This window comes from Ailuropoda melanoleuca, chromosome 4, assembly GCF_002007445.2.
Source record: "Ailuropoda melanoleuca isolate Jingjing chromosome 4, ASM200744v2, whole genome shotgun sequence".
In the NCBI taxonomy this organism is placed as follows: Eukaryota; Metazoa; Chordata; class Mammalia; order Carnivora; family Ursidae; genus Ailuropoda; species Ailuropoda melanoleuca.
In genome coordinates this window covers 73051516-73076741 of record NC_048221.1, presented here as the reverse complement: position 1 = coordinate 73076741, position 25226 = coordinate 73051516, and the positions used below count along the sequence as shown (strand labels likewise).

General features: G+C 56.5%; 1 protein-coding gene and 1 long non-coding RNA gene across 2 annotated transcripts in view; one reads left to right on the top strand and one right to left on the bottom strand.

The window, feature by feature from the left end:
* The window catches only part of LOC100470233 (tetratricopeptide repeat protein 7A), an 84302-nt gene that overhangs the window by 24470 nt on the left and 34606 nt on the right, over positions 1 to 25226 (bottom strand). Inside the window, exons 9-13 of the mRNA XM_034659086.1 lie at positions 19544 to 19661; positions 18415 to 18472; positions 17145 to 17217; positions 15169 to 15329; positions 538 to 654 (exon numbers count right to left, since the gene is read on the bottom strand). Of these exons, the coding sequence (XP_034514977.1) occupies positions 538 to 654; positions 15169 to 15329; positions 17145 to 17217; positions 18415 to 18472; positions 19544 to 19661 (527 nt within the window). The remainder of the gene's footprint in view (positions 1 to 537; positions 655 to 15168; positions 15330 to 17144; positions 17218 to 18414; positions 18473 to 19543; positions 19662 to 25226) is intronic.
* LOC117801961 lies at positions 16432 to 23953 on the top strand. The gene is made up of 3 exons (XR_004624880.1): positions 16432 to 16836; positions 18349 to 18856; positions 23935 to 23953. It is a non-coding gene; the product is annotated as an uncharacterized LOC117801961 (long non-coding RNA).

Sequence of the window (25226 nt, the reverse complement as noted above, 5' to 3'; positions counted from 1 at the left end):
GGGGGGGGGGGAATGGGCGGGGCAGGCCCTTCAGGAATTCAGCTTCCTCCTCCTAGCTTCCAAATAGGGCCAGGGAGAAGCAATGGGCTCAGGAGGGCTGGCACTCGGGCGACCCAGGTTCAAGTCCCAGCACTGCCATTTACCAGGTGAGTGACTCTGGCAAATTCTATAAGGTCTCGGAGTCTTAGTTTCCCTCCTGGGCTGAGAATAAAATCTGACAGTGTTTAAGAGATGAGCGGTAATCCCAGCGCCTGGTCCAGACGCTCAATCAGGACTTCCTTCTTACTCCTCTGAACTTCCGCTTCCCAAGCAGGTTCTTTCTGTCCTCACAGAGGGTTGTCAAAAGGTTAAAATTAGCCAACAGATGTAAAAGGCCCTGGGAGCAGTACGTAGCACACTCTGATTCAAATTCCGTCACCACCCCCAGGCATCATGGCTGTGGGGCTGTGGGCTGTTGCCTTGGCAACCACCACCGGTGTGTGTGTGTGGGGGGGCATCCACCCCCCGGGCAGCCACAGAGAGCATAACCCCACTCACCCCATCTGGGAGAAGCTGTACAGGGTCTGCCACAGCCGCAGCATTTGTCTGCAGGTCACGAGGGCTTCCTCCGGGCCTTTCAGCACCTGCACCAGCTTCACCTTGGTGAACATCAGGCTGTAGGGAGTGACGACGGCAGTTAGGATGGCCCTGGGAGGGCGCCCTTTCCCCCAGCTCTCCTCCCAGGCTAGGACCCCAAGGGATTCCGCCCCACCATTCTGCCGGTCCCCCTCATTCACTTGGCCCCCGGTCATAGACTCTCCTGCCCCAGGCTCTGAAGCACTGTCAAGTGTGGCTATGAGTCTCACTTTGTTTGCTCCTCCTACCCACACCCTCAGTATGTACCGTCCTCAAGGAACATGTGGCCATCCTCGTATTTACACGCCCCACAGGGCCCCGGGGGCCCTGTCTGCAAGAGACAGACCCAGAAGGCAACTCTTAATCAAGGAATAAAGCTAAGCAAGGAACTGGCAAAGAAAGGTCCCCTAAAGGGCAGAGTGCTGCTTTAGACCTTGCCAGCACACAATAAATGCTCAATTAACATCTCCTCAGTTGAACTGCAGACTGCTTCCTGACCCTGGATACATGAGGACAGTCACCAGTCACGTGCTACTTTATCAAAGAATTCTTCACTGCATTTCCTAAAAGAGCCAGCTCCCCTTATGTGTGCAATAGGATTAAAGTGCCACCAGATCCTATCCGGTCACCATTTAGAACACAGTCACTCTGCAAGGGAGAGAGCAACTTCAGAATCTCTTTCAACCTGAAAACTGGGAGTCCTCTGAGGTCAGCACCGTGTGGGATGTGGGGCTGTGGCCCTGATGAGGGCTGGGAGGAGAAAAAAGGCACTGGCCCCACCAGCAGGCAGGACCACAGGAAGGGGGCCGACTGCTTCCTCCCTCTGCCCTGGACACAGCAGAGACCATCAGAACACTGCCCATCAGAACGAGGGTGGGGGCTGGGGCATCCTGCTGTGCCAGTTGTTGGGGAGTACTGGGGTCCCGGGGGAGAGAGGGTCAAGGCAGCTGTGGACACTTAGGAAATGCAAGGCAGTGGCAGTTTACTACCGGCTACGAAGTCCTGCATTCTTTCTACCGTGGGTCCTGCCAGCCGCACTGATGCGCACCAGCTGTCTGGGCAGCATGTGAACTTGGCTGAGCCACTGAGGCCCAAACAAGGCTGTGACTCTGGTTCTCACCGGGTGCTGAGCAGTAAGGCCCTTTTCATCCTGGCATCGCTGTTGCACAAACGCACATGACTGTCAGGCCCTGTACTTGATCACTGCCTGGTGGTTCTGCTGGCCCATCTGAACTTGGCACACAGGCCCTCGAGAGGCTGACATCCAGACAGCACGCATCCTGTGATCTGAGGCTGCAGGCACCGTATGGGGAGGCCAGCCTTGGACTGGGAGCTTTCCCCTCTGACCCTCTCCCTCACTCGGAGCCCCTCCACCCCACACCAGCCTCACTTCTCCATGTTCATCCCCTCTCAAGTCTGACCTTAAATTCTGCCTTCCCAGCTGCTCAGGATGCCTCGTGCCCTTCTTAGAACATCCACTAATGAATGGCCTGGTTGGCCTACAAGGTCCCGAGGGCAGAAAGCATGGTCTCCACAGTGTGGGCTGCACAGGCCTGGGCAGGAATGTGGTCTTTGCATCCTGGTGGGCAGCTACTGGGGAAAACTGGCCCTGCCATCCCTACTCTCCCCTCCCGGATTCTCGAAGGGTCCAACGCTTCACAAGTATTAGAAGCCCCTGCTTTAGGAAATCTGGAGTAGAAGACACAATTTCCACCTTCAAGGTAACAACTGGTGCTAAAAATGACAAAGTGCCCAGATAACCAGGTGCTGATCATTGAGTGATAGTCAGGTGGGTCAGACTCAATGCAAGGAGGGCGGCGATAAGGCATCTTGTTGGGCTGGTGTGTGATGAAAAGGAGGCTGGGGTGGGGCAGCGCTGGGAGTTGGGGGAGAGAGGTGAAGCGTTGGGAAGGGGGGACCAGAGGCTGGAGCGGCTGTTGATGAGGAGTGAAACCCCTTCCTGCAGACATGGGGAACACCCAGGTGGGGCCACTCAGGGCCGGGCTAGGCTGGTTCCCGGGACAGTTCCCCAGGCAGACCAGCCCCGAAGTGCTCCCTGGCACCCCATGTCCCCCCGCATGCCTCCTCTTCAGCTCCTCTCTGCTAGGCCCCTTCCCCCTCCTGCTCCCTGCGTCCCTGAGGGCCAGCACGAGTGGCAGACCCGACCACACAATGTGCCTAGAACATAAGTGGCTGCAAGCTGAGCTGGCAGACAGTGACTTCTACCAACACAGGCTGTTATCCTCGCGGCTGCTGACATTCCATTAGTGTGAATGACCCAGTGTGGAATTTCTCAACCAAACCACATCCTTTCTGGGCTGGGGCAAGCACTCCAACAGGCAGTCACCCTCTGGTCGGATCCTTCGCTCCAGGATCCTGGATCCTGGGAGGCTCCAGATGAGCTCCTGAGATTTCCTTAGTCTCACCATTGAGCACTGCCAGGAGGGATCTTCCTCAACAAAGAACCCTGCCCAGAATGTCTATGACATCAACTCAAACGCCTTTGTGCCACGACCTTCCATTCCTGCCACTCCTCCCGATGCCCTTGGGCACCCGTGAGCTGCTCGTGTGGGTATTAGCAGCAGTCTGAACTGGGGGACAGCCTCCTGGACTCATCCGCGCCCTGCTGCACATCATCGCCCTTGCTGGGACTCACCCTTCCTCTCCAACTTCCGGCCAGCTCCTAAGCAGATGTCACCCTCTGACTTTCCGTGTGTCCCCATGGGGGCTGTACACACGCCCCTCCAGGATAGTCTTCACTATGTCGGACTTGGTCACCTGCACACCTGCTGGCATGCCTCTAATTCACTGCTGGGCTCCCTCCCCTCCCCTCCTCTGTTGCAGTACAGGGCTCCCTCTCTATCCTGAGCGCCAGGACGCACTGGTGGCCTGGTTCTTCCCACAACAGTACGAGGAGCTGGCTGAGCACCGACGTGCCACTGTGGCTGGTGGGCAACACTTCCCAGGCCACGCAACATGCTGGAGCCTCACCGAACACGGTGCTTCCAGGCAGGGTCTCAGGGAAGCCGTTGGCCATGGGGGCCAGGGGATGCAGGCAGTAAGCCTGGGCTCCCCACCCCTTCGACCAGCCCAGCCGCTGGCAGGCCTGTTTCATATACCAAATGAATCTAAAATGTCATTTGAAGAAAGGAGTCTGAGACTCTAAAAAAAGCCCACTATTTTAACTTAGTGGTTGTAGTCCCTCCTCAGAGAAGCCCCGGCATGACCACCCCTGCTCTTCTCTGATTACTCAGGAGTCTTTACTAAGCACTTAATTACATGCTCTGTATCTCTAGATATTATTTCTATAGATTTTTTATATATCTTTTGGCCACATAGGCTTATGAGTTTAATCACGAAGATACATTCCTATCAAGCATTTTTAAATTCAGATAATCTAGAAACAGTCTGTGGCCAGTCCTGCCTACAGATGGTAAAACCACCACGTGTCTTGTCCTGCGTCCTGCCATGCACCCCCACCTGGACGGCAAGGCCTCGTCAGCCAGGGCCCTGCTTCCCGCCACGTCAGGGTCCTCCCCGCCTCTCCGGTGCCCCACACGGAGCTGAGCACACAGTGTCTGCTTAGTTCTGTGAAGATACGTGTTGTTACAACCATCTGGCCACACTCAGGGTCTCGCAATCCATGTGAAATCAGAGCTGATTTCTGACGCCCCCACTTCCCACTGCTGGGCCCTGGTTAGGAAGGAGGGAGGGATGTGTTCGCTCGGTGCCTCATCACTGGAGCAAAGTGCTGGCCGAGTCCGTTTTTAGCTGCCTGGCAGCCAAGTTCCACGGGCCTGGGGAGGAGTGGGGGAGTTCTGGGCAGGACATGAAGGCGTGCGGCTCCTCAGGACTCAGGGTCTTCATCCCGGAGGACAGTCACCCGGGCAGAGCCAGAAGTACAACCAGGGAGTGTCCTGAGACAGGAAGGGCTGGAATACGCGCACCTACGGGCCCTCTCACACCCTGAGGAACCACTCTGGGAGAGGAACGGCCACACCGCAGACCCTGCACAGTGATGTCGTTCAGAGCGGAGTGAGAAACCCGAGCCAAAGTCCCAGCTCCATTGTCACCCAGCAGGGCATGTCGCAGGTTCCAGTGAAGTGGGAGTGACGTCTGCCACCACATGAACTGCAGTGACCCGCACGCAGCGGCTGAGAAATGCACAGCTGCACTCAGTCCTCAAGCACAGGCCTGCGTTGAGGCTGGGGGAAGGGACTCCTGCCCCGAAACGGCAGGCCTAGCAGACCCGGAAAAGCGGTTTCGAGGCCTCGTGCCTTGGAAGGCTCTCAGAAAGCCCCCGACCTCTGTGGCCCGTCTGGCAAGGCAGGCCGTCTTCCTCGTGGCTCCTGGGACTTAAGAAGGGTGTAGGAAAGGAAGGGATGGGAGGGGACAGACTAAGCCCGGCCGACTAGGTCCAGGTGAAGCAGCCGTGGCCCTAAGTCCCTCTTGCAAGCACATTCCTGTTTGTGAAGCTGTGGAGGCCCATGTGAAATAAACACCGAGGTCTAACAGGACCGAAGGCCCTTCCCACGCCTTGCATCCGAAGACAGATGTGAAAGTGAGTGTTCTCTCTGGGGAAGAGGAAGGAGCAAGAGTCCACATAAACACACCATGTGCTCTGTCCCACCCCAGCAGGGAGCCAGCTAAGGCTATGGGAAGGAGTCCTGGGCCCAGCTGAAGTGGCATGTGTGCCCTGGTCCTCATAGGGAGGCCCAGTGAGGCCACAAGGTGACTCCCTAGGAGCTCACACCCTCCCTAAGAACGCCACCAGAGTTTGGGTGGTCCACACTGGCCACCTCATGCCCTGGCTCGGGGCTCCTTAAGCCACCATCCTTACCACACACTCATCTACCGCCGTGCTCTGGTCAAGGCAGGCATCGTGGGGGCACAGACAGGCACTCGGCCGACCTGAATAGGGCCAGCCCTGCTGGACCATGAAGCACCTCGGCCTTGAGGAGTCTGTCTGCCTCTGGGCCAGCCTTCTCCTGTGGCGGAGACGCAGACCAGCGAGGCTGGCGTCTCTGGGTGTTCCCACAGGGCATTTCTGCCCACCTGCCCAGCCGCTCGGGCCAGGGCAGTCCCTGGAGCTCGTTCTTGGTGGAATGCACGGTCAGCCTGGCAGCTGCCTCCTCCTTCTCCCTCACTTCCTGGGCCCTGCCTGGCCTTTGTTCCTGGGGCAGGATCAGCCTGCTAATTATTTGTCAAAAGGATTAAGATTTGGAGCTGTTCCCATCTGAGGCAAAGACAAATAATTTTTTCCCACTTATATAAAGAGGAGATATCTTAGGGTGAGCCTCCTCGAAACTGGATGAACATGAGCCCTTCCAAAAAAAAAATATTTTCCAAAAGAATTATTTTGTAAATTGGGGATATTTCTGTGAAGATGGCTTGAGCTAAGCAAGCACTCTCCAGGGGTCAGAGGTCACCTTGTCCATTCCCCCTTTCCAGGAGCCTCGGATCATTCTCTCCTGCATCCCCTCCCTAGCTGCTCCCCCCAGCACACTGCTCCTGGTGGTAGGGGAGTACGTGCAGAGCAGTGGCGGCTGCAGGGAAGGACCTGGACTGTGTGGGTCGCAAGTGCAATGGGACCACATCTTCCCTTTCCTGTTCCTGGAAACGGCTCCCTATAAAATCACTCAGCACGGCCACTGCTGTCTAGATGATGGGGCCACCTCTGGCCCACAGCTCGCTCCCCAGCAAACGGGAGCACATTGTGCTGAAGCAGCTGTGGGCACGGGACAAAGCAGGTACACGCCCAGGCCTCGGCGCCCTCCCGGCAGGTGCCTTCACCCCTCCGGGACAGTAACTGCACCACCCAGGAAGGCTGCTGGGAGGACTACGGGCAACAGAGCCCTATACAGGCAGCCCTGGCGCACAGCCACCCCACAAGACAGGTCTCCTTGGCCCACGCCATCACTGCCAGTCTTCCCTAGCAGACCCTGTGTCTGGCAGGGGCCACGTCTTTCTTATCTTTGTATCCCCAGTGACTGACCTAACGTCACTCAATGAATCTTTGTTGAATAACAGGAGTTTGAGCCACAAGAACTCACGGAGGTCTGGGGAGCTATGGGCGTTCCCGGGATGGGGGAAGTCTGAGGAAGAGAGGCTGCAGTGTCCCGGGGCACTGTCCATTCTTCCTGGTCCCACCAGCCCCATGCCTCCGGCTCCTGGCCTTTGTGGGAACCCTGCACGGTGGGGGAGGGGATGGCGGCAGGTGTGGCAAAGGCACCGAAGGGGGAATTATCTCTTTAAAGGACAGTAATTAGTAATTCTGGCTGATGGCAGTGCCGTGCTGTTTTAATGAAGAGTTCTATTTTTACAGAAAACACATAATTGAGTGAAAAAGCAGGCTATTCTTTGAGTCAGGCGGCCACGCCTCTGGAAAGTCTAACTCCCGGGCTGGGAGGCCAGAGTCTGCCCACCGCACGGGGCACGGGGAAACACAGGAAGTGGGCCCCATCCTGCAGGCCCAAACCTCGGTTTCCCTTCTTCTAGCCGTGGGGCCTCCAGGGCAAGTCCTTTCACCTTCTCTGAACTTCAGTTTTGTATCCGTAATATGCGAATGGCAGTATCTGTATACCCGGAGGGTGAGGGTAGGGCTCTTTCTTGGAAAAAATGTGCAGAGAGACCTCACACTTCATAAAGTGCCCAATCCCGGTCTGCCCCACCTGCCATCGTGTACCCAGCCCCGATCACACAGCTTACTTATGCCCTCCTGTGTAAAGTGGGAGCAACAGGGGCTGTTCTTCCTAGCTGGGTCCCTGAGGAGATGGGGGCATAACGCAAATGCGGTGTTCAGAGCAGTGGCCGCCGCAGAGCACGCACCGGGTGTACTGCTCTCTTACTATCATCAAAGCTGGTGGGGTTCAAGCCCTGAGGGCTGTCCAGCTGGCCACCTGGCTTGGGTTCTAGCCCCTGCTCTGCCCTGTACCAGCTGTCTGCCCTTGAGATACCATCTAGCTTCCCCAGTAGTTTTTTCAAGTAAGAGGGCTGTAAAGAGCAGAAAATAAATACACCCAAACAAGAAAACAGGGTAAGTGGCGTGAGGGCTGTAAGACGCCAGCATCTGTATGGGGTCCCTCCTTCGCTCCAGAGCAATAGACAAAACCACTCCCACGGTCTACCCATCAGATGGTCTACTGAGGTGTGCTGGGTGTCTAGCCATGGGGCCCCCACAGGGAGGAGGCGGGGGCAGGGCAGAGGCCACAGTCCCTGCTCCAAAGGTGCTTCTACTCTCAAGGGGAAGTTCAAAGGGTGTATCTAAGGCAATTAGGAAACAAACCAGTAGAGAATCCAGTACTCAATCAAGTAGCTCAGCTTTCCATTTTGACCAACGGGGGTGAGGAGTGGGGGGCTTCTAGGCAAGGTAGAGCTGCTGGTTGGCCCAGCAGGGGATGATGACCTGGACGGGGGGGNGGGGGGGGGCGGGGGGGGCAGGAGGCCCAGCGGAGCAGGCACAGAGGCCCCACCCCAGGACAGGACGGGGGCAGGGGCAGGGAAGGAGCAGGCCCTCTGGTAGGAGTCGGCCCAGCCCCTCGCCCCCATTCAGGCTGGGGTCACCTGGCTCCAACACCTGGCTCCACCCAGCAGCCCAGGAAGCCAGGCAGGGGCAGGGCGACACGGGTCGCACACACTCCTCCCAATTCCACACCTCTGGGAGACTCCACCAGGGAAATCAACTGGTTACACTCACGCACATGCTCTTTGAGGGTATTCTTTTAAAGTGGCTCTAACAGGAGTGACCTCCCTGAAAGGCAGAGGGCCAGAGGGAAGCCCAGCTTTCTTACCTTCCTAGAGACTAACTCCCAACACAGAAGGGCCCCTGACGACAGCTCTTCGCCCTAAAAACCAATGATTTCCCCTTGGGTCTGGAGCATGAACTGACCCATGTACCCTCATCTTTTGAGGCTCACACTGACCCACCACCTCTTAATGAATTCATTCAAAATGAACCAGCTTTGGAGTATTAAAATCAACAGCCAGCAAGCTTCCGCTTCCTGAAATGAGCTCCTCCTGCTTCAAGGGCCCTGCCCCCACCTGGAGAACTGTCTCAGGGCTTTTCTGAGAGCAGGCCTGCACCTAAGCACGCCTGCGGCTCGCTGGACGGCTAGGCCTTCTTATCTGTGCGGACCCACGGCTGACCCAGCAGGTCTCCAGGCCCTGCTTCCCTCAGCCACCGCCTACGTCCAGTTATCTCCAGATGACTCTAAGAACACAAACGCATGATCTTGCCAGATAAGAACACAAACTCCTCAGAGCCTTTCCATGACCATTCAGGAGTGTTAGAACTTCCAGAAAGAAGGTCCCTAGATAGAAGAAAAGTAGGGTCCCAGCCTGGTATAAATCACCAAGAAGCAAACACTTTGTTCTTGGTCTGTAACCTCTGCCCAGGAAGCAGACCCTGGGGCCCCAAAGACCACCCACTGCAGAGGGGAGGCCAGCCCTGCCTCATGGGCAACAATGCCCTCTCTTCCTTGGGCAGAGAGGCTTTGTCTTGGGCCTGGGCTGGAATGCCTGCCTCCAGAAATGTTGTGAGCTGGGAGATCAGGGAGTGAGGATCCGGAAACAAAGAGCTAAAATCACCTCAAAACAAATTAAGAATTCCTTTTGAAAAAAAAAACTGCAAATAATACCTTCCTTTCCTTCTGCTCTTCCCGAAACCAAACCACCTGGGTCATCGACCCTCCTGTCTGAGCAAAAGCGGACTGGCAGGGGGAGACCGAGGCCCCAGACGACAGTCCCACAGAGCCAGATCACAGGAACCTCCACAGAAGAACAAGCAAAGGGAAATACTGAATGTCAAACCAGCTTAGCTGATGAGGAATTGACCTTTGGGGAAGAAAGTGCTGGGGCCAGTGATTATGCCTGGCTTAACACTTCCCTCAGCCACAGGGCCTGCACGTTTAACTCCTGGCTCTTGTCCTCGTGGTGGGGGGGGGGGGGCTGTGCTAGCCAAAAATGTTTAATGAATCCAGCAAAGTGATAAACTGTGTTTGTGTTAATACCTTTGATTCCAGCCCCCTCACTGGAGTGTTGGTATTTTAAGTGTCTTTTTGATCTACCACAAGCCCTTACTAAGAGCCATCCAATAAACACACCGGGTTTAAGTCAGAAATGCGAACACAGGCCCGGGACTCTGATCCTTCTGCCTAGTGGAATGCACCAATAGAAATAACCTGAGAAAAAGGTGATGCAGGCCAGGTAGACCAGGGAGGTGCCCTTGAGGCCACAGTTAGCCTCAACCAGAACCAGCCAAGGTCTGGCCCCAGCTCAGTCTAGTTACCAGCTCACACATTTTCCAAAACAGCCTAGGCTTCCTGGGGGAGATGGCTGGGCCGATAGGTTGTTTACACATGGCAGCTCCAGCCTGCAGGGAGGGCCATATTGCCCCTGTGCTGGGGGCTGCCCCCCAGGCTCTGACCCAGGATCTTCCAAGTCCTCTCCTCCGGGATCTGGGCTGGGCCAGGCAGAAACTGACCAAAGGGGCCTAATGGGACCCCTAGGGTGGGGCGGAAGGAGGTGGTCTTGCCAGTTGCCTCCGCCACCACCGCCCAGTCCACCCATGGTCTGCGTTTGTCAAAACCAGTCTGGTGGGCTGCCAAGTCTGGGTGGGGGTTAGCGACTGACAGGCTGGTTATTGGAAAGCTCCCATAATGAAGCTGAGGAATTTTGTTTGGTTGCCATGGTGACCTGCACTACAAGCGCACTGACTAAAGCACAAAGAATCTGTTACCTAAAACCAGTGGCCCTGGAGCCCCAGCTGCAGGAACCATGCTTATCAGTAGCCTGTTCCCCTTGACTCCATATCCCTGCCCTCCCCAGCTGAGCCTCCCCCCTGCCTCCCATAACACTGGCATCTCTGTGCACCACGCACATTCCGCCCAGCGGGCTTGGAAACCGCTCTAAATAGGGAGTTTGCTGCCCCCTGAGGCCCCCTGCAGGCCGGCCAGGGACGGCCAGGCCAGCACACGTGTCTGGGGCTTAGTCGGAAGCCCTCAGGATTTCAGGAAGCTGTGCAGGGTGCCTGGTGGCCCCCGTGCCAAGTTCACACTGTCCCCGTGGGCCATCAGTCTCTGCCTCATCACGTTTCTGCCTTTTAAACCCAAGCTCCGTTAACTAAAGGTCATCCCGCAGCCCGGAAATCAAGATCCTCTGCTTTGCTTTTTAATCTCTGAATTTAGGGGGATTTTCAGAAGTTCAGCTCCGCAAGGGCTGGTTTTTTCTCCAGGAGTCTTTAGCCTGCCTGGAGGAATCGTGGCCTCCTGTTCAGCTAAGGAGCTCCCACACCTCTCAGGGGCTTCCTGCCTCTGCCTGTGCCTCCCAGGCCTGGCTTGGACAGAGCCCTCCCCCAGCTCCGCGCCCGCCACGCACCCCGCCCTCGGGCCCCACACCGCGGTCTCACACTGCAGTGCTCTGCCTTCCAGACCCCTCCACGCTGCTGCCCTTGAATGCGCTTCTAAACCCACTGCAAGACCTTCTCTTGTCTGAGTCTCGCCACAGGCCTTGGAGGCAGAGGCAGGCAGGACAGGTGTCACTGTTTGGCATTTGATCAAGCTGCTGGCAGTGGCACAGGTGAGAAACAGCACGACCCGGCGAGGGCAGGAGCCCCACTGTGGCCCTCACATGGGGATAAGCTCCCGTAGAAAGGGCTCCATTCCACCCACTGGCCGCCGCCCCTCACACCCGCTGTGCCAGGCCCCCTCCACCCTCAATGCTGGCCTGCCAGCCTCTTCCTTCACTAAGACAGTCTCTGGGAGCCAACGCACGGGCAGGCTGTGCAGAAGAGAAGAGCCTCTGAAAAGCCTCAGCCCCATAGAGCAGCCTTCAGGGGGGCTCCCAGTGGCACACAGAGCTCGGGTCTGTAAGTGCCCTCACACGGAGACCTTGCTGGAGACACGGAGGCCAGGGTGAAGGGGGTTTGATTTTTTTGTTTTGCTGCAATGGTATTTACTGGACTGGCGGGTGAACGATCTGCCGTGGCAACAGCTGGGGCCACACAGAGCTTGTTCCCAGTGCGGGGAGCAGCTGAAGAAGCAGGGTGCAGTCTCAGTTGAAGAGCAATGACATTTTTCAGTGATCCCTGGCCGGTAATGGGCTCAATGACATTTCCTGCTAATCCACGGGTTTCTGTACTCTGCCGGCCCATCTGCGGGCAACAGGATTGCCTTATTCACAAAGAGCCATGGTCATGCTCTATGGTCACGTCACAGAGCTGTGTGGTAGGTGGATTTTCCACACCCACTCCCAACCTCCTATATATATATATATATATATATATATATTTTAAGGATTGATTTTTTTTTTAAAAAGATAACAGAAATGTATTATCTCACAGTTTAGGAGGCCGGATGCACCCTTTATTTTTTTTAGTTAGTTTTGCAGCGTTTTAGGGCTGGCTCCAATCAAGACAGAGGTCCTCAGGGCCATGGAGGAGAGGGGCTCACGGTGGCTTTGGATAAAGAATCTGTCACTGCTTCCCTATCATGTCTCTACATGGGCAGTCTTTGCAGAGTGAGGCACCACAGAGAAGGGGATGCTCTGGTCCCCAGGCCTCTCTGCAGTGACACAAAACAGAAGAACCCTAGGGATGGGACTTAAACACTTTCCCTCCCTGGGCTCGGACCTCAGAGAGGTCTTCCTGCCGCCAGCCCCATGGCGCAAGCCCCTGATGCCCCGGCAGTGACCTCATGGTGTCTGCATTGGGCAGCTCTGCTCTCATGCGGAGCCTGCCCCGTCAGGGGCTACTGCCGGCAGAAGTAGGGACACAGTCGACGGAGTGGGGCACAACTGTCCTACAAATTGACCAAGAACACAAGCTGCACTGGGACCTGTTTTGGGTTTAGGGTCCCATAGAGAATCTGGTGAAAGCCATCTCCCTGGACACAGGCGCACAGGCCCAACTGTTAGGGTTCAGGTCTAGGCATTCTTGGAGGCCCAGAAGCCCACCCATGGGCCTCATGAGGGGGAGTCACCACCTCGGCAAGGACCAGCTCTCCACACCCCCCACGAAGACACTTGCAGTGAGTGAAGCATTTCCTGGTGAGGGAGTCGGCCCGAGTGAGGTGGCAGTAGGAGGGGGGAGAAGCACCCTTGAGGGGAAGGGCACACACACCACCAACAAGGGGGAGGAAGACTGGGGAGAAGGGGGCTTCCTCACCCAACCCAGGAGCCCAGGAGGCAGGAGGCACCTCTCCTGAGGTGGGCTGGGGGTTGAGGGAGAGCCAGAGTGCCACCCCCAAACCCAACACAACCCCCACACGCTGTGGGCTCCAAGCCGATTTTTCAGAAAGAGCCGTGAGCCTCCCCACATCAGGCCAGGGGGAGTGATTCTGCCAGCAGAGAGCATTCAGCCGGAAAGTAAGGAAGAGACACTGCAGCAAGATGCCAGGTGCTGGAATGCGAGGCTCCTTGCTGGGACTGGGGGCCCGAGGAAGGGCCAGGTGGGCAGCATGAGACTGACTGCCCCGTTTCCATCAGGACAGCTCTGTTCCCCGCTGCCCCCAGAGAGTCTCCACTGGCAGGTAATGGTGCACTTGGGAAAAGGACTTGCTGGTCAACTAACATCTGATCCAGGCCCAGCCTCTCTTTCTTAGGACACGTGCTCTGACCTGGGGCAGGGCCAGGACCCCGCCCCACTCTAGGAGTCTAAGATCTTCTTCCACACCGTTTTTGTTTCCATCAAAGCCTAACTGACAATAGACACACACACACACGTGTGCACGCACGAACACAAGGCACACACACGTACACACACCTACAAGCACACGCATGGCTGGCAGCAGACAGCGGGTCAGACTCTGCCTGACAATCGTGAGAATGGAGCTTGGAAAAAAGCGAGATAACTGGAACTGGAAGAGGAGGACCTTTGTCCTTTGTGTATTTCCACTAAAAGTGAAAACATAAACTTCTACACAGTAGGCCCTGCTGTATTATGCTGGCACAATGAGACAAGGGAACTCATCTCTTGTCCACACGCACTATCTTACCTGTGTTTTAGTATTCCCTAAGCTACCTGCCTTTTCAAGTGGACCGATTTCAGTTTTAGTAATCTCCCAAGTGCAGGCTGAGGCCAAGAGTCAGGGCCATCTCCTGAATGCAAAGAACAGGCTCCATGGGCAGCAGAGCCCACCTGAGACAGGACAGCGGGGGGACAGGAAGGGTCAGGAGTCAACGTGCTGCGGGCAGAGGGTCAGTGTGGACTAGGGGAAACGGGGCTGACCTGCAGGGGGAACGCCTGCCCTTGGCTTTATTGACCAGGGCCTGCTCTTCAGTGGGGCACCCTGGGAAGCTTACTGTAAGGGCTCTCTGATACTCCCAAAACACCCTTCTTGAGCCTCGGTGAGGACAGTCATCCTGCAAGGTCTGCAGGCAAAGCTACCCATGGCATTCTCTGAAGGCGGCCACAGGCACGGGAAAGCCGGCTCTGGCCCCGATGAGCTAGGGAAGGACAGAGGCAGACGCCCAGGCTCCCCACATGAAGGGAACCTCCTCGGGCTGGGGCAATTGCAGCTTCCCTTTATCACCTAACACGGCTGTGGCGCCCACCCATTTCCCCTGATTCTTCGTGAACCTGTCTCCATTGCCAGTGTGAGTCCCCCCTCCAGGGAGCCAGGACCATGCTTCTTTCTGCTCTCTGAAGCAAGACAGCCCCTGGCTGGTGCTAAATAGCCCTCCTTCAGACCCGAAGGGGAAACATAGTGGGAATGGGGGTGCTCAGGGGCCTCTCATCCTGGGCTCACAGGGTTCAGAGAAACAAGGTCTATTATACCCAGTGTCACATGCTTTGGGGGAAGAGGGCAGAAATCAAAAGATGACCGACCTCCTCATTCCCTCCTGCAGAGCAATGCACCCTCCTGCCTCAGCTGGCCCAGTACGGATCTTGTTCCCCCGTGTCCTGGTTGGGTGGCAGTGGGTTGTTTGTGTATAGGTGGGGGCAGGAAAGTCTCGTCCTGCCACACCCACCATGGCCTGGGCCAAATGCAGCATGAACCCTGCTCCAAAGAGGAGGGACATCTAGGCAGTGTGGCCTGGGGGGATGTGGAGTTGCCAAGGATGGACGGAGAGGCCAGGACTACTGTGGAAGGAGAGAACCCTTTTCCCCCAATGCCCGTGGCCTGCTTGGAGGCAGGGAGATGGCTCACTTGGCCTCGCCAGCCCAGCGAGTGTTAGAAGTTCATCCTTGGCTGGCTGTGCCAGGGTTATGATTAAGTTACACAGGTTAGTGTCCCCATGAGGCTCAAAGGCAGAGAGCCCAGGGCGGGGTGGAAGCAGCTCCAGCAGGTGCAGTTGAACACAGTCTCCTCTGCGGTCCACGTAGTCCCCGTGGAGCCCGCAGCTGCTGCACAGAGCTCACCACTCCTCCCGACGCCTCCTAGCCCAGAACGCCAGAGCCGTTCTCTGACCCCACAGGGCCTCACCTGGCCTTGACCCTCCAGCCAGGGGGTGTGCACGCAGTAGGCACTTAATCAGTGTGTGGCAGCGGTGTGCGAGGGCACCTTTGTCTGTGGCAGGCCAGCCCCCAACCCCCAGCAGTGTCCACAGGGAACTCACTTGAAGCTCTCGGGATACTCTGTGATGGCCATGTTGATGACGTCCAGGGCGTGCTGGTAGTGCTTCTGGGCCGAGAAGAGGAGCGCCAGCAGGTGGAGGGCGCTGGCATCATCCCTGCACAATTTCAGGGCCTCCTGCAGCTGCTCCATGGCGCTGGAGATCTGCCAGAGAAGACTGCCAGCTTAGTGACCTTCTCCAAGGCCCAGCCTCCCCCCAGGACTCTGGTGCCAGCGCCGGCCAACGAGGACAGGGCAGACTCAAGTGAGACCCTGGGCCCTGGGGGGCGGGGCTGGTGCTCTGACCAGAAAACACAGCCCTAAGTACCATGGCGAGAGGGATCTGCTGTCCCAGGTCAGGCTTGGGCAGCCACTGCTCCTCAGGGGTAAAGAGGAACGGGTTTAGGGTGCAGCACAGAGGATCTGGGTGGATGTGGGGGCCATAAGGAGGCCACCCAGGTCCCTGGGCGCAGACCCAGAGGCGGGTCTCCTCCGCACCTGTCCATGCAGTGATGGAGACCACACACAAATGCCTCCTCCTACTCAGAGACCCACAGTTTCGGCTCTGTGGTCAGGTGGGGGCGTGGCTGCCGGCCGGCCACTTCCTAGCTGGAACCTTCCGGCGACCGCTCTGAGCTACAGTTCTTAGCTACAAAGTGAGGAGGACGGTCGTGCCTGTGCCAGCGGCTGAGAGGGTGAGACGACGTGCGAGAACATTCTGCCCAGTCCTGCACCTGTGGGACGTGCCTGTCCCTCCTCAAGCCCCCAGAGCCCAGGCAGCTGCGGAGCGGTAAGACACTTCCTTCTTCTGAGGGCTGTGTGCTCTCATGCCCTTGGGACTGGCGACTGCATTGGCTCTGGCAACTTTCTCCACATCCATTCCCTATCCTCCCAAGAACTAGGGAGTCTTTTCCAGAAAGTCTTGCTCCTTACCACACCTCAGACATGGGCCTCCTGTGCTCCCTGAGGGGCCTATGGTGCAGGCCAGCTGGGGCCTTCGGTCCCTAGTCCCCTCTCCTTCCAGCCTCGGCACACACTGTGAGTACTCGTGCCAGGCCCTGACTCCACCCACGGGAACCTCCTTTTATGGAAAGTTCAAGGAAAGGGAAGGAAGCAAGGTTACTGTGGTCACTGGTTCAGCTTGCCTGTGTCTCCCCAAGGCTGCTCCTCCCTCGTGATTCTCCAGAGCGAAGCCCACTATCCTGGGCCAAGCGTCCAAACCCACAGCTGTCACTGCTCAGGCAACCACACGTGCTCTGAGCAGGATGGTCTGGAGGCTATCAGGCACCCAGGTGGGCCAGGTCTAGCCTAGTGTCCATGCGAGGGTCCTCAGCTCCCTGAGGCTCCCAGGATCCGGGGTCCCCAAGGAAACTGGGAGCCAGGCTCCACTGGCCTGGCGCTGCCATCTCTGGGAGGACAGACATTCATCAGGGGTGGCTGGATAATTAAAGACACTAAAAAATGCATCACCAAAGGTTTATCACAAACTTGATTGGCAAGAGAAGCCCCGGAGCTTACAGGGGGCTGAAAATGAAGTGCTCTCAGGTACTCGCACCTGTGTTCTTTGGAACACCAGAGCAGAGCGATGGTCCTTGGGGAGAGTGCCAGAGAAGTACCAAGTCTCATCCCGGACCTGGAAGCCAGGAGCCCCACGGAGCAAGCTTTGTGGAAGGTAAAGACATAAATGCTTCCTGTGGTCACTCAGCAACTTCTTAGGAGACCGAACTCTTCAAGGGGCCGTGAGGGCAGAGAATGATCCCTTGCTGTGTGCCCACCTTGGGCTTTACCACAGTTTCTGACTTCATCCTTACTGGGTCTCTTGGAGGGGCAGTACGAAGGTGCTCATATAACGGACAAGAAAACAGGGACTCAGAGAGGTCAGGTCCCTTGCAAAGGGTCACGTGGCTGGGCAAAGCAGTGGTGGCAGGAGCAGCTCCACAGCCCCCGGGGACCTGGGAGTTAGGAAATGTGACAACCCACCTGGCGGACGAGGGCCAGCTGCAGGGAGACATAGAGGATGACCTGGGGGTCCTCGGGCGCCAGCTGCTGGGCTCTGTATGGGGAGAGGGGGTGACAGGTCAGTGAGTAAGGACTGAGCACCCAGTGTGTGACGTGGGCCTCCCGCATGCCAGCGCTCTGCTGGGTGCTGCAGGGTGAAATGTCGGTGGTTCTCAGAGGGTGCCCGGCGGGGGATGATGGCGGTGGCAGCCCGCGGGCAGCAGGCTCCAAGAGAGTTGGCTCTGCCGAGGCAGGGCGCCATCTGAGAGGGGAGGACTGGGGAGTGGGGAATGGCCCTTGCCTCTGGGCAACTGTTGGCCTGGCTGAGGCCCTCTGGTGGCCTCGTATGGAGCCTGGAGCCTGACCTCTCCACTGTAGGACAGAAGGGAACACTCCTGCGGGTGGAGGGGCTGGGAATAGCCTCTCTGGGAGCGAAGCCTTGGGAATGAAGAGTTGGCCCGAGTAGCTCAGTGGGGATTGGCCTGGATGGGACTCTTTACCTCCCCGGGTTCAGGAACAACCTGCCCCAGAGAGGGGTTGGATGTGCTTATGTTCCTGTAGGAAGGCACAAGATGTCCAGGGCAGGGTCCGGGCTAGCAGCTTCCACAGCAGTACTCGGGGGGAGTAAGACCCATCGGGCTCACAGGGCAGAGCCCTGCGATGGGCCAGAGGAGCGGGGGGCAGGATGCTCAGGTGGGACCCAAGGCTATGGAGGAGGCAGGGGCTTAGCAAAGATGGGTCCGAGGGAGGGAGGGAAGGAGGGAGGGCCAGCACAGGGGAGGGGCTTCCCTGGCATCCCCTTCACTCCTTCCCTCCGGGATCCTGACTGCCAGGAAATCTCTGTGAGGACTGGCGTGGGGGGTCCTCACAGCCCTCAGGTCAGAGAGGGGCTGGCAGGAGGCAAACACCAATTCTGAGCCCCTGCTACCCTCAAGGCACATATGTAAGGTGCTTTTCCAGCTTTATCTCAGAATTCTCACAACATCCGTGGGCTCAGATTCCCATGTTAGAGCCCTGAGCTCCAGAGGGGAGGGGCTGAGCCTAGGGGTGCCTCACCATCACTGAAGGGCTCCGCCTGCCCACCCAACCCCAAAGACCTGTCCCTGCTTCCCGCGTGAGCTCTCAGAGCCTTGGTTTCCTGGTCAATGAACTGGGGCTGGAAACCTTCACTCTGCCTCCACCACAGGGTCCAGGGAGATAAAGTGCATGAATGTGCCACCAGGTGCCTCTGCCAGGCTGGGGGTCCCCTCACCTCTCCAGAGTCTGCAGTGCTTTCCGGTGCAACTCATCTTGCTTGGATTTCAGAGTCGCTGGGAGAGACAAGACAGAGACAGAGCCATGAGGGCATGCTGAAGGGCTGCAGGCCCAGCCCTGCCCCAGCCCGGGGGGCACAAGCTCTGCAGGGAGAGGCCCGATGAGGGCCCTATCTGGCAAATCCTGCACTCCATTAGCTCTGCCCTGCTGCCACCCACCACCCTAGTCACCGGCGGAGGGTGTGGGGCGTCCGCTTGGCCCCAGCCTCCCTTCATGTGATCCGCACACCAGCTCCCTCCACTTCTTCACTTTCTTTGCCACCTGAGCCTGGAGAGACAGGCTCCACGGGCTGATGCCTGCCTCCTGGGGCTTCCTTACCCACAGGGCTCTTCTTTTTAAACCATTTTTAACAAATTTTCAGTGTTAAAATTTAAGGGCAGGTGTTTGAAGTCTTAGCTGCACATGGAACCACCTGGTAAGCTTTAAAATGACTGTCACCCAGGCCCCAGCCCCGTCCTGGTCAGATTACTCTTCCAGGTTTAATCTGCATGGGACCCCACCGCTCCCCTTCCTGCAAGCATACAGAAGTAGGTGGCTGCCTCACTGATGGGGGGACACGCGGCTGAGCTGGCAGGGTTCGGGAAAGAATGCCAGCCTTGGGGCGGCAGGAGTGGAACCTATCCTCCAAGCACAAGTATTTATTAAGCACCGACTGTGTACCCAGCACTGTGCCATGTGTCAAGGGAGGTTTAAAAGACCCCAGAAGGTCAAAGCAGTGCTGAAGGTAAGAGCAAAACAGAATAAAGACACTGTGGGGTCTGGGCAGGCAGCATATTACAGACTGCGGGCACACAGGAGTTCCAGAGGCGGGTATCAGCTCTGCCGAGGGGCTGGGACCCGGCCTTGAAGGGTGGGTCCACGAAGAGGGCATGTGTGAGAGTGATGAAGTCTGGGTAAAAGAGTAGAAATGGTACTGAGGGGTGAGAGAGAGAGAGAGAGAGAGAGAGAGAGAGAGAGAGAGAGAATACTCAATAGAGATGTGCTGGGCACTGGTGGGTCAAGATGCCCGGGTGGCCATCGGGAAGCCTGAGCCCCCCAGGCAGAGGCTCCAAGGCCCTGGCACTCACCGTCAGTGGCCTGCAGGCTGTATGTGAGGCCCAGTGCCAGGTAACCCTTGGCAAGGAACTCCCCAGCTTCCTCCCCGAGGTCGATCACTGTCATGGCAAAGCGCTCTGCCTCCTCCAGCTGCAAAGAGGAGAGGCATAGGTCACCGGGAGGGCTTTCCTGGCCTCAGCATGCAGCCCCTCAGTCACCAGCCTGGGACACTCAGAACTGCAATTCCTCATGTGTGGGCAGCGTGACCAGAGGCCAGGTGGCTTATCTGAGACCATATCAACACTAAGTAGAAGAAATAAGGCGGTTTTCTCTATCAGCAACTCCCTGGACCTCTTCCCTGCAACCCAAGGGCCTGAGCTCAGCGTCACAGGGCGCTACCTCTCACAGGGAGAAGCTTCCCTCGCCCCAGACAGCCTAGCTCCCTACAGCTTATTCTGCCAAGAGCAGGGACCCAAGACCAGGCCACTCTGTGACAGCTCCTTTCACCATCTGGCCTCTGTGTGTGTCTGCGCTGTGCAGCGAAGAGAGAGAAGCTGGGGCCGGGGGGCAGGCAGGGCCCTGGGACTGATTCTTGGGGACACCGCCAACCCTGCCGAATGGGCAGCCTGCCACTCGGGCTCTGCCTGTGAGCTCGCTCCCGGACACAGGGAGCTCAAACCTTTCAGGGGAAAAAGGCCTGAGGCTGTTTTTGTCCTGGGAGCAGGAGGAACTGTTCCAGTTGGAAAGGGACCAACTGGCGCAGGTCACGTGTGCACACCCCATCACGTATGTCACATGACACGAAGAGGGGCATGCACAAGGCAGCCCTCACAAGCTGCCTGGGCCCCCACAGTGGTCAGGCCAGTCAGGGAGGTGGGAGATAGCTGGGGGTCTCAGCCATGCCCACGCACAGCCCACAGGCCTCCAAGAGGCCCCCCTCCTCCTCCCCAGCCCTGAAATGTCATCTGTCCCTGTTCCTGGCATGGCAGCGTACTGGCGTCAGTGTCACCGAGAACAAAGACTGGCACCACCCCACAGCTAGGGGGCTGAAGGGACCATACCCGAAGCCCCACTGCCACCCAGACGTCACGGCCCCATGTGGGGCATCTTGCCCGCAGCAGAGGCCCATCAGGGAGCTACATTCAACCAGGGAGCTAGACTTAAACCCCAGGTGGTGTCTGGCATTCACGCCAGTGTTGCTCCTCCCTGTTCTTGTCCTTGCCATCCCACCCCGGCAGGAGAGGGGCAGCTCTGTGCATATTGTGGCCTGACCACTGGCCACAGCCGGGGCGCCGGTAGACCCTCTGTCCCTGGAATGCGGAGCTGAGACCCTGAGACAGAGGCCATCAGCAGAGGGGAGGGGCGCTGGGGAAGCGTGCCCTCTGCGCACAGCCATGGGAAGCTCTGTGCAGGGGAAGGGCTGAAGGAACAGAGATCCCACTGTGCAGGGAGGGAAACAACAGAACCAAAATGCAAGGAAGCGGAGCCTGTGAGCTGACAGCCCAGACAGAGATAGTGGGGGGGGGGGTGAATCCCTCTGAGGCCTGTCCACCATCCCTGACTTAGGCCACCTGATGCACGCTGACCAGGGCAATGCTAAAGCCCCCCGTGGTGGTGCTCTGGCTGCTGGCCTGGACAGCGGGCCACCTCCAAGTAGGGGGGCTGGTCACTGAGAGGAGTAGGGAGTCTAAGGACCTAAGTTCTGACACCATCAGGCCCCAGGACTCAAGGTTTGGGGGAGGCCGTAGCTCAGGAAACCCCTCTGCTGCCTGCTGCCCACCTCGACCGGCCAGGTGGGCCCGCGGCTGTAGTGGCTAAGATCAGTGTCCTGCAGCACCCGGCCCAGTAGGAGCTGGGGCAGTGGCTGGGGTAGGGGTGGGTTTGGGGGCCTACAGTCAGAGCCAGGTGGAGAGAAAAGCACTGAAAGATGAGCTCCCAGACACAGGCTCTGAGCCTCGCCCAGCACCTGACAGCAGTGGGGCCTGGCGCAGATCACTTCGTTTCTGTGCCCCAAAGGTCCTCTTCTGCAAAATGGAGACTTGGACACCCTCCTCCCCCCGCAACTGCTCCTCTGCACAGACCTTCGCAGAGGCTTCTGCAGCGGCAGGCTCTGTGATGGCCCAGCTGGGGGGCCCCAACGACAGGGAGGGGGATGACCGGATGAGTTCACACGCAATCCCTGCAAGTTGACCCCATACGACAGGGTGGCTCTTAATTCAGGCTCCACTGTGTGATGCTGGTGTGGGGCTAGTGGAGCTCCAAGAGGACAGTCATGTGGCTGTGGCTGTCCAAGGAAGACTCATGGCAGAGGGGGTACAGGAGGCACCAAGAAAAGGGTTAAGTGAGCAAACTGACCCCCCCCCAATATCCCATTACTGATACAACTCATCTCATACTCTGTCTTTAGGCATCATTACCCCCCAAACAGGAGCAAGCTGGTTTATAAACCACCAAGTACAAGTTATAGAATCTAGAAACCTACTGCAACCATGTATATACACTGTTCCCATGACCACGTCTTTCTACTCAGCAAATGCCAGCTTCTATCTCTTGCAACTCATGTAGGGAAGGTGCTGGGAACAAAGCTCAACAGTTACTGGGAAACAGGGAAAAGTCATTCTCTAGTTCATACACATCATATTCTGGGTTAGTAGAGCTCACCATACTTTAGCTTTAAAAAGTGCAAACAGGGGAGCCTGGATGGCTCAGTCAGTTGAGTGTCCGACTCTTGGTTTCAGCTCAGGTCATGATCTCAGGGTCGTGGGATCAAGCCCCGCACTGGGCTCCATGCTCAGCAGGGAGTCTGCATGAAGATTCTTTCCCTCTGCCTTCCCCCCACTTGTATGTGCACTCTCTGTCTCTCTCTCTAAAATAAATAAATCTTTTAAAAAAAGTGAAAACATACATCCTTAGCTTGTCCAATTTGTGGTCCCTTCTGACCCGCAGGTCAGGAGCCTTCCTTGGCCAGTACTTGCCAGCCTTGTCTGTGCAGTTTAAGCACGGTGTCAGCATTTGTCTCAGATCAAACTCACAAAGCTTGAATGTACTGTGGTCGCTTTGGCAGCACAGACACAAAGCTTGAATGAACACTTCCCTACATGGCCAACACTATTTTGGTTTCTATGACCTACTACAAAGCAAGCTTTTTGCTTTGTGGAGTCCCTGCAGGGATAATGAAGGAAAAAAAATTGTCAATTCTTGTAAGTATGACAATATACAATATGATGACATACAGTATTAAAATATGTGGGTGCTCTAACTGGCCAGTGAAAGGAAAAAATGCTATCAGAGCAAAACAAAAACAAAAACAGAAACAAAAAAACCCCAAAAACAAAAATCCAAAATTTACATTTATTGTAAATATATTTTAAAGAAATATCTATGTTGTGTGTATGTGTACACACACACGCACACACAACGCACCATTCCCCTTGCTCTAAGACATGAGTGGCGATCCTAATGCCCTCGAGAATGTGGCTTTGTCATTTTTGCTCCGAAGTAATAAAAGCCCACCCAAGTCCAGCATCAGCTCCGCCCTCACGAGTAAGCTGTCTATGCAGACAACAGCCTTGAAGCTAAGAACACAAGCACTGGGGCAGACTTCCCGAGCTCAAATCCTGGTGTGCGGTGCCTCAGTTCCCTCTTCCATAAAATGGTACAAGTGTCGCCTCACACACAGACATCCAGTTGCCGGGAGGACTGAATGGGATAAGACACTGTGAATGCTCAGAGCAGTGCTTGAATAAAGGCAAACCATTATTATTAGTTATTTAATTTCTATCTATAGTTAGTTGAATCTTCCAGAATTTTCTTCGGTCTCAGCCTGACAGATGTGGGAAGGACCATCTGAGAAGAGTACTTGTGCCCCTGTACATGACCTCGCTGACAAACCAGTTAAGTGGTGTCAAAGACTGTCCTGGAATCCAAAGGGGGTACTGCTGCCTGCCTTTGCCTCTTGCCCAACCCTTAGTCAGAAAACGAGACTCCGGGGGCGCCTGGGTGGCACAGCAGTTAAGCGCCTGCCTTCGGCTCAGGGCGTGATCCCGGCGTTATGGGATCGAGCCCCACATCAGGCTCCTCTGCTGTGAGCCTGCTTCTTCCTCTCCCACTCCCCCTGCTTGTGTTCCCTCTCTCACTGGCTGTCTCTGTCTCTGTTGAATAAATAAATAAAATCTTAAAAAAAAAAAAAAAGAAAAAAGAAAAGGAGACTCTGCACAAGGATCAGCTGGGTCTCCACAGCCCCATGCAGTCCACTGTGCCAGCTGGCCAGACCCTCAGATTCTCTCCCTAGGGTCCAGGACACACATATACCCACTAACCTACTCTGTCACAATACTCACCCCCACTGTGGGTAATACACGTGGATATATCTGTCCTATTCTCTGAGAGCCTATTTCAATTTTTTCTTAAGAAAGAATTGTAGGGGCGCCTGGGTGGCTCAGTTAGTTAAGCGTCTGACTCTTGATTTCAGCTCAGGTAATGATCTCAGGGTCGTGAGATCGAGTCCTGCATCGGGCTCTGTGCTCAGCGAGGAGTCTGCTTGAGATTCTCTCTTTCCCTCTCCCTCTGCCCCTCCCCCTGCTCATGTGCTCTCTCTAAATAAATAAATAATAAAATCTTAAAAAAAAAAAAAGAGTTCTATTTCACAACCCACTGACAGGTCTCAACTTCCAACGTGAAAGCCACAGCTCTAATCCAGCGGCTGACTGAGTTGAGCGGCGCCCGCCCCACCTCCAGCCACCCCCGACATCTTTCTCCCTGGGACTACCTCACTCGGCCTTTCCAATCTCCAGTCACTTCTCTGGTGGCCTTGAAAGCCAACAGCTGGGGGCTCTGAAGCTGGGCCTGCTGTTTCTGCAAGATTATCTCAGGTTACAGTGCTGGGCTCTCCTTGCTCATCAAAACTCCTCCAAGGTGATGGGGTTTTAAGTTCTTTTCAACCATTCTCCTTTCAGTGATATACTGCTTTTTACTATCTCCTTTACCTACAACAGCCCTGTCACTTTGCCATGAACCCCAGGTAGAGACCCCCTCCCCCATGCCCCTGCCATTCTAGAGTGGTTTCGTGCCTGATGGCACAGATGTTATACAGCTGAAGGTTCTGGGGCAGAGGGAGCTTAGGGGACCTATCCAAGGCCACGTGGTGAGTGAGTGACAGGACTGGGTGTCCACCCCGGGTCTCCTGGGCCTATATCTGGAGCTTTCTGGGCTGCCTGAGTCACAGCCGCCCTCCAGGGCTCTTCACTTTCTTCCTCTCTGACTATTTGGGAAAAGGATGCATGGAAAGCTTTAATGTTTGGACCCTCTGCTTTGGCTTTCCAGAAGTAAGGGCAGTGTTCCCATGACTTCACAAGTTCCGACGGCTCTCCAGGCTTCCTAATTTGCTCCCCACACAGACGGGCCTCTGGCTCGCACATGGTGCTCTTGCTCGGCTGCCTTCCCCGTCCTGGGCTGCCTCATCCATCTTGCACTGGGCCAAAGAGGTTGTACCCCTGGCAGTTCAGCGTCTTCCTCCCTTCCTGGGACCCAGAGAAAGTCCCTCTCAGAGCCTGCCGAGCTTGTTGAAACAGCACCTCTGGTTCTCCTCTGGCCCTTCCCCTGGGGCCCGGGACCTGTTGCTAACTGCTCCATGGCAAGGGCACTTTCCCCTTCCTGAGAGGAGCAGGATGAAATTGCCTTATTTCCACAGCCAGGGGCCGAGTGTTGGGATTCTTG